This window comes from Varroa destructor, unplaced genomic scaffold (genome assembly GCF_002443255.2).
Source record: "Varroa destructor unplaced genomic scaffold, Vdes_3.0 BEIS01000006.1, whole genome shotgun sequence".
Taxonomy (NCBI): domain Eukaryota; kingdom Metazoa; phylum Arthropoda; class Arachnida; order Mesostigmata; family Varroidae; genus Varroa; species Varroa destructor.
Window position 1 is genome coordinate 11,863,609 of NW_019211459.1, and position 14,944 is coordinate 11,878,552.

The following is a 14,944-nucleotide window of genomic DNA, read 5'->3' on the forward strand; positions in this document are numbered from 1 at the left end:
AAACGCTGTGCAGCTTATGAATGACGTTCCAGTCGACCAACTCTGGCTGGAACTCCGAAAACATAAACATACTGCAGCTCGTGCATTGATACAAACGAGATTGACTCAAATATTTTCATTCTTTTAGGACCATTAGTATATTTAAAGAAACCAAGCAACTCATTTACGCTACCACTTCCATATATAACTATAGATACCTGCCGAGATTGGTGTCCCGCTGCCTGGACCTCTTCAAAGCAAAAAAAACAGTTTCGTTGATCGTAACTTAGAAAAAGCGGATGTTAATGACTATCTTTTCCTAGAACCCACGCATATGCAGAATGCGGTTTTTTATGATTTTTTTACCCTAACCTTATTTTCGCACGCTTTACGCAACGCTGAAAATCGACAATACGCTCCATCTCATCGTTCGATTGCAAGTACGTCTTTATTCGCTGATGTCATAAATTGTTCAAATGATGAATCAAACGAGTCAAACATGCTGCTGTCGTTTAATAAATGAGTAATAATTATAGTATATGTTTGTTGCGGGGGGTCGGGTAGGCGTACGGGAGGAACAACGATGATCATGTTGATGTCCCTTCGGTGCTTTTCTTTATCTTTGTTCAGTTTGTTACTCGACATCAGCAGCAGCTGCTCAGATCAAAGCGACAACGAGAAAAAAGCCTAGCTTTCTTCTAATTCTTGATATTCTAAACCTTTACTGTTTTGTAGTTTCTAATACAGCCTCACTTGATAGGTATCGTATACCTTTTCTTTCGCTTGTGATCATTTCAATCGCTAATTTTCAATGCTCTTTATGTCGTCGCTTGCGCTAGTCAAAAAGTTGTGTCGTTTGTGTTTGTCATATTATTCCTTTCTTATAGATCTTTACATACGTTTGTACAACCATATATATATATATATATATATATATATGTATATATATGGTTGCTTTCCATATATTTTTTTATGGCGTCTGCCTGCCTTTTACTCTTTCCGCCTGGCCCCACCTGCAATCGCTTTCCATGCATTCGGCTTTTTCATATATATATATATATATATAAAACGCTTCTTGTTGGTGATGCTGTTATCACCATAGGGATTGTTAGTGTACGTTTTGCGTGATCTTTTGAGGCTGACATCCTTGTTTCTGCTGCTGCTGCTGTTGTTGTTGTTGTTGTTGCTATTGCTGCTGCTGATAGGTTGCCCATACCTTGATTTTTCTCGTTTTGCGTTAATTTCTTTCGTTTTTGCTTTGCGCTATTGCCTTTTTACTCCGTTTTTTCGTCGCGTTCTTCGTGTCTATCGTTTTATGCTGTTGCTTCCCTGTTGTCGGCTGCGTATTTTCTCCTTCATTCTTGCCTTCTTGTGCTTCTGCCCCCCCCCCCCCCCCCCTCCTTAACAATGCGCACACCTGTTTTTTTCTCATTCCCATGTCATCTTTTGCTATTTGACAGCCGTTTAACAAACCCTTTTTGTCTTTATGCTAAATTTGTTATCGTGGCATCGTATGGTTTTTGTCGTTGTTTTTGCTACTGCTGCTGCTGCTGTTGTTGTTGTTGTCGTTGTTGCTGTTGCTATTTGTTTTTCTGTTACCATTTGCGTTTTGTTCCTCAATGTTAGCTTTGTTTGTTTTACATATTTATTCAATTTGCCGCTTTTTTATTGGTGTGAAACTCTTATTTTTGTTCTCCTTTATTCATGCTCGTGTGATATTGAGTGGCGGCCGCCGACACGCACCCGTTATTCCAATTCGTTTACCAGCCAACGCACGCCCTGCCATTGTCGTCCGTGGCTCAGTTGTTTTCGGCGTACTCATTTCCTCTTAGTTCTTGTTTTAATCTATGGTTTACCTCTTTACCCTAGATATTATACCTCGTCTTCCTTCTTGTTTGCTTTTTCTATTACTCGTATTCTGTTGTGTTATTACGATGTTTTCATTAGGCCCATTTTTTGTCTCTTCCTCGCTTCCTACTCCCCAAGTACTCCACTTTCTCTCTCTCTCTCTCTCTATTTCTCTCGCTTTCTCTCTCTCTCTCTCTCTCTTGCTCGCACGCTCGCTCTCTGCGCTCATTTGCGTCTGCTCAGGTCGATCATGATCATCATATTATCGTGATTATAATTATCAAAGTCACCAACTACTTTAGTATGCAGTACTTCATCATTATCATCCTGTTCATTAGTCAGTAGTGCTGTTATTCGTACAACTGTTGTTAGCGTGACTGTGTGTGTGTGTGTATGATTTAGTCTTTATTTATGTTTTCTCTATGCTCTATATGAATTGTATGCTCAGTCGCACTATTTCTTTTCGCTTTGGTAATCGTCTACCCGCTGAACATGTTTGGCGTCGCTGCCGAAAACTTCTTCATGAATATATTACCCTACAAATATGTGTAGCTCTGTTTTTAGTAGCAACATTAGCTGTTGTCGTACGTAAATACACGTCTTATTGATATCGTTTTCTACCCGCCTTAAGGTACATTCTATCGGGTTAGGTTGATTGTTTCGTCTGAATCGTACTTGATGGGAGACGAACGTTACTGAAACCGACTGCTCGTGTTTTCAGTTACCGAATTTCTGCGTTCTCTATGTTACGTGCGAGCTGATGGTTTCCAGAAACAAATCGAATTGACAATAGACCTTATCAGGTAAGTTTTACATAGCTAGATATAGTTTCGTTTTTTCGTAACCGACTGCATATTGAAGAGTTACTGGTCGATATAGCGAAGAATCACATGTAAGATGAAAAAATTCGATAGGCATCGCGTGCAGCAAATCTGTAATATACTTACGTTCACAAAGCCGCTATAACGACGATTCGTTCGAAGCAATGGTCACAGAATTTACTAGAAAACGTTACACAACGTTCTGGCATAGAAGTTCGCGTGGAGATAAGACGCACATTAGATGGATTCGCAAGGTCTTGTTTTTGCAACAGCTATGCTTTTTCTTGACTTTAATACGTACATAATGTTGGCCTTATAATTAGTACTATCGTTTTTTTGTTTGCTACAAGCCTTTTTGTAGTTGTTCGTTGCCACGGTCGAGCGGAATCAGTCGCCGAGCACGGGAATGAAAACAGTCAGTACCACACTCTAACTGCCTCCACTTTCCGTTAAATCGAAATAACGTAATTCAGACATGATAATTGGTATTAGAGTTGAAAGGACCCATTAATCACGAGGCGAATCGAGTAGTTGATAGTTCGGCAATTTTCAATTTACATCTTGGATTTCGTTCCGTGCATTACGCTTTCCAACAAGTCTGTGGCAGTATTACATTTCAATGTTACTGCAGTCGCTTAACGTCCGTATTTTCTGTTGTTACTGTCGTGATTCTCTTCTAGCCGGCTTGGCCCCGTTGCAAGAAAATGTTGCCTTATGCTTATCGTGTAGGATTATTTGCCATTTATCGTATTCGATCGAGGTTTGAATGTCAATGATCAGCAGAAAGGAGCTGCGCCTTGGAAGAGTGTGCAGAAATATGCCATTATGACTAATATTGTCTTATCACTTACCATTATTACCGTCATTACATATGTCAAGCTGCAAGAGCTCATGGCGCTCGGTTACTTTCGACCGACACAGCGCTCTAGACTAGGCATTATTTTTCTGTCGTCATAATCTTCATAATCGTACTCGTCGTCAAATGAATTGTATAGGTAGGTCTATATAGATGCTAACTATCGATAAGGCGTGGCTAGTTCCCGGGGTAATTCCTTTTATACGGACCCAGTGTCCATTTACGAGAAACGGTACAGGTCGACGAAAATCAGCTGTACACCACAGTCTTGCGACAATCAATCAATCAATAGCAGAAGTTCATCAGCAATATTGCGTCATCCTGTGCCGCCTATGCGCTTAGTTTTCCTAGGTGTTCCTGGAGGCTTGGCCTCATTGTATAGGCTATACCCCTTTCTTGCACAGCTCTCGGCACACGCTATCGGCGCAAATTTTTTTAAGTAAACAGCTCGGTCAGTTAGCTGTTTTGAGGTGAACACGGGTCTAAGCGTGGTTCCCTGTGGTATCACGGCTGTTGTGTGGAGCCGTAATTTGTATGTGATTTAGCTCATGGCAGAACTCCAAGTTAGAGATGCTGTTTTTGTTTTCGGTGGGCTTTCTTAACCTGGACTTCTTCTGCTATTGTGGCTATACAAATAAGATTATACAAGCCGCTAAGCCGACAGTTTTCGAAAAGCTACCAACTCTAATTCCGTTCAAAATTTATTATGACATTCGGCAACCATTTTATATCGTTGTGCCGCTGTCGCAGCAACAGACCGCTTGGTTCAGGGGGGCTATTATTGTCATTTGGATCATCATCTTAATAGTGCTCGTCACTAATTGTGTTATATTTGATTGCGTCTATCTATTGGTCTTTTTCGATTAGTCTTGCTCTAACTGCTTATCAACTTATGCATTTCACACCCGGTCACGTAAGCCTCAGATCTATAACGTAACAAATGTGACCATTGCATCACCCTCACTGAAACGTGGTAGATGATCTCTGTTCAGAAGTTGTTATCTCCAAGCGGCGCTATTTTGAGTGTGTAACGAGCGGCTTGGCTTGTATTGTAGCTATAATTTTTTTTAGTTTTAGTTCTGTCAATCAATTTCTCGAACTCGCTTAGTCTACCCGCTTCAGCAGAGTCGATTACGCACCTCGCCCTATATTGTAGGTATCGATACATTGAACAGACGGCAGTCGCTTCATCTACCGAAAAGGCCTGGCTGTCCCATTGCTGCTGAAAATTAGGGGAGACAGTGAGAGAGCAAATGAAAATGATTGTATTAGTGTTGCTTTTTCACCCCGATAACTTCCTGCTCACATGAGACCGGTAGGTAAAAGGAACGACCATAAGAGCGCAGCTTGTACGCATCAAAAACCTCATCAAAGAAAATACTTGCCATATTGTTAACGTTTTCTATATACATATCGCACAACAGAATTTGCCGCTTGCCTTTTATCGATGCGGCAGAATTTCTGACAGGATGATTGACAAGAACGGAAAAAGTTATTAGTCACACAACTGTGCGTGCCTTGTGTTAGGCACGTCACGGCGTTATGACGTGGATGGTAAAGGCTGCCAGTCAGTACATTATTTCCTGTGCAGATTACAACGTGCCCTTTACCAGATGCGAGTTAGGGGAACTAGCTCGAGAATAAGTCAGGTGCGGAGGTTTCGCTGTTACCTGTTTTTTTTTTATTGTATCGCTTATGTATGTGTGTGTAGTTAGTGAGCGAAAATTGCAGAATGCTTCCATATGCTACTTACCTTGATAGTGATTTCCACGCTGTCAAAGCTCTATTGCTTTTGCTCGTCACTTTGTTTTCTGTTTTTCTCATATTTTCTGATGTTTTTTTCTTTTTTATCTTTTCTGTTTTTTTTTCGACTGCTTCGAATGTTAGCTGATAATGCTGCTGCTACATTAATTGGAGGACTCTTTTTTCTGTTATCCTGATGCTAGCTATATTTCCTTATCAGCAGCAGTCCCCTTATTAGAATTTACAACAACGCACCATGTTTCATTTCTTCTATCTTGTTCCTCTCGTAATTCTCCTTGTCACCCTGATCGGCGTTCTTCTTGCCTTTACTGTTTCTACGGGCAGTAAACTTTTACTTCAGTGATCGGAAAATCGCCATGTACAGCGTGGCATATTAATGTTAACAACTGGCCATCGCTAGAATAGCCGCAGTTAGAGTAAATCGAGAGATGTAAATAGATAGACGCGAAAATCAGCTTTACGTTTGGTTTTCTTCTTATAACATAAAATAACAGATTTTCTTCTGTAGATTTACTGGCAGCAGAACCGCTGCTAGGAAAGCGGCCACGGAAGCAGCGGCTTCGGGCTTGCAGTTAATATAAATGTATCTTATAGCGGCTATATTACATTCTGCGGCATTAATATGTGGTGGTTAAATTTGCCCTGTTGTTCTGGTCTGCTTGGGGTGGCGAAGCGATGTTCTACGATGCCTGCATGGGCGTTTTAGCCTACCGAAGCTCGAATCACGCTTGGAGCTGTCGTTGGAGAATCGGTTGAAGCAAGTTCGACACCGGGAAGCGATACCCTATGCGACTTGAGGTACATAGGCCTGATGTGCTTGCTTCGCAGATGGTAGGCAAATGTTCAAGCTAACAGGTTCTCATTATCATTTTTCGTAAATGTTGTTCTGTATAGCTGTTCCGGTCTTTAAGACAGAAGAATTCTTTTGCAATCATATATTTAGTGAACTTGGTTTCTTTCTTCATATGTGTTTTGCATTCTTTTTTTAGTGGATTATTTATCATGCTTACGAGTTGATCTATGTTCTGTCTGAGCTGTTTCTCGTATTCCCGTTGGTGCCCTTTACTTCCAGTGATGACAACGACATGACAAAACCATATCACATTCTAGTACCACATGATCTGTCGCGAATGAAAATCTGGCTGGGTGGGTCGCGGCCTTTCAGCCCAAAATCCGGGTGGGTTTTGGACTTACATCAGTTGCACTGCAAAAGAAAGAAGCACAGAAGGGTCAAAAAACGTTAGCAACTTAATTCTGTTGTAGGAAACGGCAGCTATTTTTCCACTCAAAATCGTTTTTGAAGCTTAGGTTCATGACAAGGGGATTTATATATCAGCTTCCAACTTCTGGAAGATCTGGGTCGTTTATCCTTTAGCTTAACAGTTCCTTTTGCATAGGTTCCTTTTACACGGTAAGTAGTATATGTTATCTGTACACATTTTTTACATTGATCCTGCTTCATGATCGTGATCTGTTCAACGAATGCAATAGTAACTCAACACTTAAGTTTTTCGATCAGAAAAATACTTCAGCTTATTTTTTAACTATTTAAAAAAAAATTTAGTTTCAGCTGTTTTTTACACGAAGTTCGGAGCTTGCTTGCTCTAGTAACAATAGTTGCTCTTCTTAATCGAGCTATTCTTAAGCGGTAATGATTAACGCGATTTATAGAAAAGTAATGTTAACTCACTGGCAATAATCAGAACAAGGACAGCTCCAATCGCAACCATAATTGCGATCATCTTGCAGTTTTTCCACCAGAATTTCCGTTTAAGTTTGCCTGCTTGTTGCTCGAACTGCGAAGCACCCTGTTGCAGAGCGTCGGCCCGATCGTCTAGCTCAGAGAGCTTCTGGTCGCGCTCGAGGACCTTCTCTACGTTGGTCCGCATTATATCGACCACCTCATCGACTTGCGCTTGGGTTTGTTGGATCCGCTTCGATGCCGCCTGGTGCTGCGGGTTGACCGCGGGCGCCGCTGGCGCCTCATCGGCTGCCCCTTCTGCAGGTGCGGACCTGTAACGTAAATAGGAAAAAAACGCAAACATAAGACAATATTGTATAACGATCATGTATGCAAACATGTTTCGATGATGTACGAACGAATTCCTGCGGGTCCGATGGAAGACCGCGTATGAGCAAATATTAGAAAGGTCTAAAGTGCTGCGCTGATTTCCGAGCTAATAATGAACTTGTATAATAATAAATTATCAATGGCTATAGCAATGGGAGCTGTTTTCATTGTATGGCTTAACTAAGATGTGATTGACGAAAAAAACATGTTGACGTGTCCAATAACAACAGGGACAACTGCAAATCTCATTGAAAGACGCATACAAAACAAAAAGGTTGACGATTGGGATCGTAGCCCATAGGTTTTATCCTGCAATCAAGTTATGTGTTTCTGACTCAGACCCGTAAGAACAAGCTTTTTTGGTTACTCCCTCTAAATCTACCTTTTCTCTGAGGCATACTTCATGTCCATCATGTAATAGTCATCATAAAACCATTTAAGGAGAGCATACACTCATACAAATGTGCGTTGTTTTAGTTGTAGCGGGCACCGTTGAAACCGGCAGACCTCTATCTAAGTTCAAAACTCCGTCATCTTGGCCAGTAACCCTGTAAGTCTAACCTGTTTTGTCGACTGGGCGCATTCTCGTACTATATCTTACCCAATTTAGCTTCATATTCCAATTCTGATCTATGCGACCTATGTATATGAGTCATATTATACGGAATCGTTGTACCGTGTAACACACATGAACAATGTACAGGCGTCACTGAGCAAGTCATTGTACTCTGCAATAACGGAGTAGGTGACCGCCATCAGTAAAACTGATCCCCGCTCTTATATGCCCCTCGGTCAGTGCCCACATACTTGATTCCACCCCAGCCCCCTTCAAAGCCTCGAAGGTCGAACGTCGCTCTCGCCAGATAGCAATAGGCGAAATAGCTGTTAAGGATTTAAGCTAATAAATCACTAGCGGTCCACCAACTGCGGAGCAGTTGCTGGCGGTCGAGCAATTGTTTCCTGTGGCAGTTATACTAGTGATGAATCGAGTTCAGTGCTTGGGCCCGTTCACCTATAGCTTGGTTCCACGATGTTCAGAAACGCGCGCCTTATCATTAGGTTATATTTATGGATGAACATAGGCATAGGTATGACAGGCCATCCAAACAGCGTTGTGAACAATCTGGTGAGTGCATCCCCTGTCATCGTTCGGACGTCAGAATAAAGTGGAGGAGATCAAAGGTCTTTTCGGTAGCTACCAGACTGCTTAAGGCGTAACTAGCCCTTTGTGGACGCTTAACTAGACTTAAAACAAAGAAAATTGGAGGGTCTATGTGTACTTAAAAAGAAAAGAAGAACCAAATTCAATAGAATTGTGGTTTAATTTGGTTCGATTATAGAATGGTCATATATTCATATGTCGTCGTATCCAGGGTTCCACAGGTGCCCTTCAGTACATAAAGCGTGCAATTAAGTCGGCCATTTCCAAGGCACCTGGACGAAAATCAACTGAAAGAACGGCACGTAGTCTTCGATTGCCGCCATGGAAGCCCGTATATAGGAGAAATTACGAAACGTGACGAGTCAGAGGCGAGATAGTTTGTGACCTGGCCATAGTCCTTTCCGGAGTGAGCATGCTGTTAAGAAAAAATCAGGAAGTATTTTTGATCTCAATGTGTAGAAAAGCAGGTTCGATTGCTAAACTCAGTTCTAGGCGCGTACTGCACCCCTCAACACCTCTGACGTTGTATGGGAATAGAAGACGGAATACAAGGTACACTTTATACCTCTTCTGTAAGTTTATTTGTATGTATGTACGTAAGTGCATATGTGATGGTTCTCATGGTTTTTGTAATGTGATAAGAAAACACTGATGAAAACGATATGTTTACGAAAAATATCCGAAAACCGGCTGAGAAATAAGTTCTTGGAAATAAATTTCTTAAAAATGGTTGACAATTTGTGCAACATCCCTATGCACGAGCTGTTTTATTTTTCAAACTTCATAAAACGAATGCAAAGATTTTTTAAAATAATAATTGTTTTTTCCCCACTTTTTTCTACCATGGTGCCGAATATGGTGCTGTATGTAAGAACGACTAGAATACGAAAACGAAATATGTCAACCAGGACAACGAACTCAACAAAGCAAGCTACAACGAATTTAATAAAGCAATATATATAATCGTTAATTGCTGAAAAAACATGAAATCACTCAATAAAAATCAAAACAACAATCGACTCCATAAAATACAGAAGGATTAAAACGAGAAATTTTCCATAAAGCAACAAAATTAGCCGATTTTTACGTATAATCATGTGTGAGAACGGCGTGAATACGTCTATGACCGACTTGATCTGTGAGTGAATGTTATGTACATGTGGTATGACTTGTTAGCAACAGGATGAGTGAGCCACTCGTTACAATATTGAAATCAAACATTACGCCCGCTTTTTCAACTGTAAAATTTGTAGAAATCAGTCCTAGTTGTGGACTAGCTCAGCGCCGACGTTCAGACATCAGACAAGGTTTCATATAAAGCTTATCGTTATAGCTTTGGAAGGCTACCATCGAATTCAATTACTTTGACTCAGTTTTGGGCAAAACGCTTCTTTGGCGATGGACATCTCTGTCGTAGTGGAGCACGTCGAACGTATTGCTATCCTTATCGTACTCTAAGGGGCAACAATGAGTGAAACGGCGGACACGTTCCCTGTATCCTAGACATTGGGGACCTCAACTAGACGTGGGCAAATCATTGCTTGGTCGATTACCGTTAATTCAAGAGGCAGAACAACCCCGTAGACCTATGCGCAATGCTTAATATGAAAAAGTTTGCGGTATAAGTGCAACGTCATTGTTTGAGGGGTTTGAATGTTAGCGCCAGGCTGTTGTCGATTTTACTGCCTGGCTTTGAGGGGGGGGGGTCTCTTAAGAGAGCATAGATTATTAAGATCCGGGAAAGACACGGTAACGTCATGATAAACCACCATTTTAATCCTGAGGGACACACTATCACCGAAATCACAACTAGCACAGCACGAAGGAGAGAGAGGGAGAAAGGAGAGAGAGCTCGGGAGATACAGATAGATAGAGATAGAGAGAGAGAGCGCGAAATTCGATGCAGAAAGATGGTTATACATATAGATTTTATCTATTGGCACTTGATCGTTGCCGTTGTCGGCATAGCGCAAAGTCTTTGTGGTCCCCCTCGCGCACTTATGTTCTGTGGCAGCATGCGTTCGATCGACTGGTAGTTATTCCTACATTAGGTTAGATCTATGAGTGTGATTTGTAATTATTCAGCTTCCAGCTGCTTGCTAATAATTAATACTAGCAGAAGCCTGTTTAAGATTCGTTCATGAGCATGCGCAGGGTTACACGGCGACGGACGATTTTTAGGCAGAGATTAAGTATAAAGCGTAACTAGATCCAAAACGGTAAATGAATCATTATTCTCTTCAGTTGGCTTTCTGCCTCGGTCGGATGGACCACGTCAACAAAAGCTTACAAACGTATAGACGATGACACACAATAACAGTTACATTGGAAGACGGAAATAATGGCTAGCACCGGTTGGGTTAGGGGGGTCAGCGATGGCCTGTCCTTATCATGATAATAATGCTAAACAGTTAAACGCACATGATGCGGCGATTTGATTAGAGGTGGAGAACTTCTCTTGAACTAGTTGTTTGCTGCTGCTGCTGCTGCTGCTTCTGAGCTAATGCTGTTGAGGCAGTCTGACAATCGTAGCTTTCGGTAACAGCGGAGGCTAGTGTTTCACTCGTTATTGCGTTAGATAGCAACGGCGTTGCCGAGTGTTGCTTGTTCTGAATCGCGATTCGCTTAGTCTGCTGTAGATGCTGATACGGTTGCTGCTGCTGCTGCTGCTGTAATGATTTCGACTCGGTCTATCAGTCTCCTTACCGTTCCTGAATTTCTCGGCTTCGTCTATCGTTGCGACTACTGAACGACTACGAATACGACTGCAGCTGGTGATTTCGCCTCTACGATTTTCTGCGAACTCCCTTCTGCTGTGTTATTCGCTAATGTCGAAGTCGACTCAACCCAGCCTCAACGTACTGCGCTATGCTGTGTATCGGCGCTAAGCGACTGTTCAATGGCGATCTATTTCGAGCTCAAACAAAGCCTTCAGCTTGCTTGTTCTCGCTGCTGCTGCTTCTATCCGAACCTACAGCTTTGTGTGCCGTTGCCTGTTTTCTGCCGCCGCCGCTGCTACTGTTGCCGAGGAGGTCGAGGAAAGGAGACTCACTGCGGATATCTGCTCTTGTTTCCACTTTCACTTGGACGAAGACCGTTGGGGTTGTTGCTACTACTGCGTCTGCTGTGTTGCGGCTTTCACGACAGAACTACGGCGGCAATCGCTGCCCCTGCAGCTGCTGCGAGTTCAGGCAATAATATACAGCTAGGCGAAGGGAAGAAGGTATTAGGAGGCGAAAAAGAAATGGATGCTTGCTTCAGACAGTCAGTCAGTTTGATTGATTGGCTGTCTGCTTGATTGGCTAATTGTAATAATCGGTAGCTTCCTAGTGGCGGAGCGCTCTTCGTTTGTTAATTGGCTGGTCGCTAGTTGTTTCTACTGTTGCTGCTGCTGCTGTTGGGTCGTGGTCACTTGCGCTTTCGTCGTGGCAGGTGCTGTGTGGTCGGGGCGGCTGATCGTAGCGCGGCTCGATGGCCTATGCAGGCCTGCCCACCTTTCCTGGAGGAGATTGCTGCGGTAGCGACTGCTACTGCTGCTGTTGTTTTGCTGTTTTACACTGTTGTTGTTCGTCTTTTTGACTGCGAGACTTTGTTCTTGCTTGGAGTCACACACCCACGCACACATTGAGCGCTTGTCACTGATATACGCTCGTTATCACTGGCTCGCCAGCACCAGCACCGATCGACGTTGGTATGGCTGCCGTGCCGTTGCTCTGTCTGTCTTAGACTGCTACTTCAGCCGCTGATGCTGCTGCTACCGTCGTTGTGAGTGGTGGTGGTGCTGCTGCTGCTGCCGCTAAGTCTGCTACCCGCTCGGCTCCCTGCTGCTTACTGGGCTGTCTGTATGACTGCTGCTGCGACCAATGTTCCTACTAGAGTTTCTGCGGTGCCGTTGCTTTAACCTTAGTCGTAGTCGTGCCAACGTTGGTAGTGATGCTAGCAGTCTTGCCGCCGCTGTTGCCTCCCAGCGGTTTCGGCCTGCGGGGTCCTGCGCTAACAGTTCTCTCGCTCCCGTCGGATGGCCACACAGACGGATGGTGGACGACGACTGCACAACTCCGATACCCTGACACGCACACAACAAGGACACACGGCAATGGAGGATAGAAGTCAATCGGGACCTGTGTGTCCGCACAGTTGGATGTCGTGGAGCGCTAGTCTAGAGATACAAAGCATGCCAAACAACACAGAAGGCGCACACACATGCAGGACACGATAGCTGTACACGAACTCCGTCTCTAAGGCACGTATGTATATATATCGTGGATAAGTGGCAGAAAGACTTACGACTATAAGCGTGGATATACGTGAAGCTATTCTGTCCATACTCACACGCATCATCTAATTCAGACATGGTTTTTTTCGTCTGGGAACTCCTATAAAGTATTAGGGATACGAAAACACATTTGCGCCTGCACCCACAACAGTACACAACCCCGCACGCGCATACACGCAGACACACACACTCAACTCTCAGTTACACAGCCATTACTAGACTCAGCCAGCGGGATGTACGGACGAACAGCCAGCGACCCCACACACGAGCAACTACACAAAACCGACACGCATACAATGGCCCGCCGTTCACGCGACTGCTAGGACCCATTGCCTATCTATGCTATCCTATTCTATTAGCTATAGTGCCGCAGCACTGGTTGGTATTAGTGGCAAATGGAGCCTTCGTGCACGCACGCTCGATGATCCTCGATGTGGTAGTATAGCAATGCCGGCTGCCGTGATGGTAACAAGCACCTATACAACAGCCATGGAATGCAAACCAAACTTTCTTACCGCTAGCGCACAGTTCATAGATTACCGCTCACACTTCTAGCGACCAGCTAGCTGCACGCAGCTAAGCACCAGAGGTTAGAGACCCTAGGGACAATCTCACATACTTCTAAGAATACATATACACACAGACACACGTACACAACCACCCATATACATACATACACATACACACCCACCAGCGATCTACGAACAGCGATACGCAGTGAGAACACGAGACCAACTACACGTACATACCGCTGTAAGGACATAGTTCAGCTTACATAGCTCGAGACGCTCTTATGCCCAGATATACGCCGATATCACACACGAACTGACCCACAAATATATATCGTGCAGATCCAAAGGTTGTGATTATGCGGGTTTTACAGGTTGTAGGACATGCGATTTTTATTAACAAAGACGCCTACGATGACTGTTGCAGCGCCAAAGGCTTGGAAAAACAAGGGGCTGCTATGAATACAAAGGCAGGGTCCCGCTTGGATTGGGCGTCTAGGTTCAGCATTAGACGGAAAGAGGCGATATACGCCGGCAGCAGCCTCAGGTTGCAAATCGTGGGCTGTCGCTGTTTGCTATGTGCATCTGTTAGGACCGTAACAGTGCTGTGGCGTTGGGTCGCGCAATGGCGCCAAATCAATCATCGTAAGTTGAAAAACAATGCAGGAATACGAGCAAAGCAAATTTAGGCTTCGTGACGTTCGAAAAAGCCAACATTTATGATAATAATAATGATAAAGATACTGGTGGGAATTTGGAAAGACCGGCATATTATTTCAAGTTCTGCGGCGTTGTTATGTGAGGAGGTTGAATCCCAACGGAAGCATGGGCTGAAGTTTGCCGCCATGCGTCCCACAAGGCTCATCACAAACAAATCGCAGTATCCAGCGAACACGAGCGTTTGGTCATAAGTTTCGCAGTAACTGATTCTCGTAATATTTTCGACGATGATGATTGGAAAAAGTCGAGAACAGCAAACTATAATAGAGCTTCAACAACCATTATTAGCTCCTACACATTATAAGATATATTTATGCTTGTATCAATATCCTAATTAATTGTTTTCACCGGCAAATTCATCGGTTCCAGGAGATCAAAGAGCACAGATCCACTTGGCTACGATTGCCAACAGCGGCTCTATTCGTTACCGAGTAAAGAGTTGCGTCGAGAGTCATTAACCTTGGCATCTTGTCGTATCGCTATTGCAACACCCGTGTAAATGTCATTGCCTCGCCATTTTCGCGCGCTGCACAAGTTGATAACGCCTATCGACAAGCAACAAGGGACGCACCACCACGTTCATAGGCTCCTACGCGCGTATGCGCGAACAGACAGCAGCGGCTGCGCGAAAGGCTATCACATCTTGGCGGATGCGCTGAGACAGTGGCGTTACATCGACGATAGAAAAGCGCCTATAACGCTAATATTACACCAGATAGAATAGCGCTGATAGCTCGGCCGTTGCTGCTTCGGCGGCGGCCAGTGCTCGGTCATGCTGGAGCGTTTAGCGAACGAGCGACAGGACGAGTTGCCGAAGGCCTTCGCACTATCCATCTGTTCATCCAGATCCGTTCGGGCAAAACTATTTAGTTGAGCGCCCGCACGCGTCAGGGTTGGCGAAACAAGAAGAAGAAAAGCAATATTAGGCGACCGCCATA

The 14,944-nt window shown here is 43.7% G+C and overlaps 1 protein-coding gene across 4 annotated transcripts; it reads right to left on the reverse strand.

Annotated features, from left to right (window-relative positions):
- Positions 1 to 402: 402 nt before the first annotated feature.
- LOC111252916 (neuronal synaptobrevin-like) lies at positions 403 to 13,646 on the reverse strand. Of its 4 annotated transcripts, XM_086993861.1 has the most exons (4): positions 12,789 to 13,026; positions 10,923 to 12,567; positions 6,959 to 7,281; positions 403 to 6,472 (listed from the first exon to the last, which is right to left on the reverse strand). In XM_086993861.1, coding segments are annotated over exons 2-4 (339 nt in total). In that variant the 5' UTR covers positions 10,925 to 12,567; positions 12,789 to 13,026; the 3' UTR covers positions 403 to 6,458. The 4 variants fall into 4 exon arrangements, with proteins under 4 accessions (XP_086849987.1, XP_022667306.1, XP_022667305.1 ...); XM_022811571.2 differs by lacking the exons at positions 10,923 to 12,567; positions 12,789 to 13,026 and adding an exon at positions 13,527 to 13,646; XM_022811570.2 differs by lacking the exon at positions 10,923 to 12,567 and having other exon boundaries at positions 12,836 to 13,037.
- Positions 13,647 to 14,944: the final 1,298 nt, after the last annotated feature.

Coding starts and splice junctions, on each gene's coding strand:
- LOC111252916 (XM_022811570.2), bottom strand. CDS start 12,855: ATGTCTGAATTAGATGATGC. Junction 7,282..12,835: donor ATGTCTGAATTAGATGATGC/GTGTGAGTATGG, acceptor TTTACGTTACAG/GTCCGCACCTGCAGAAGGGG.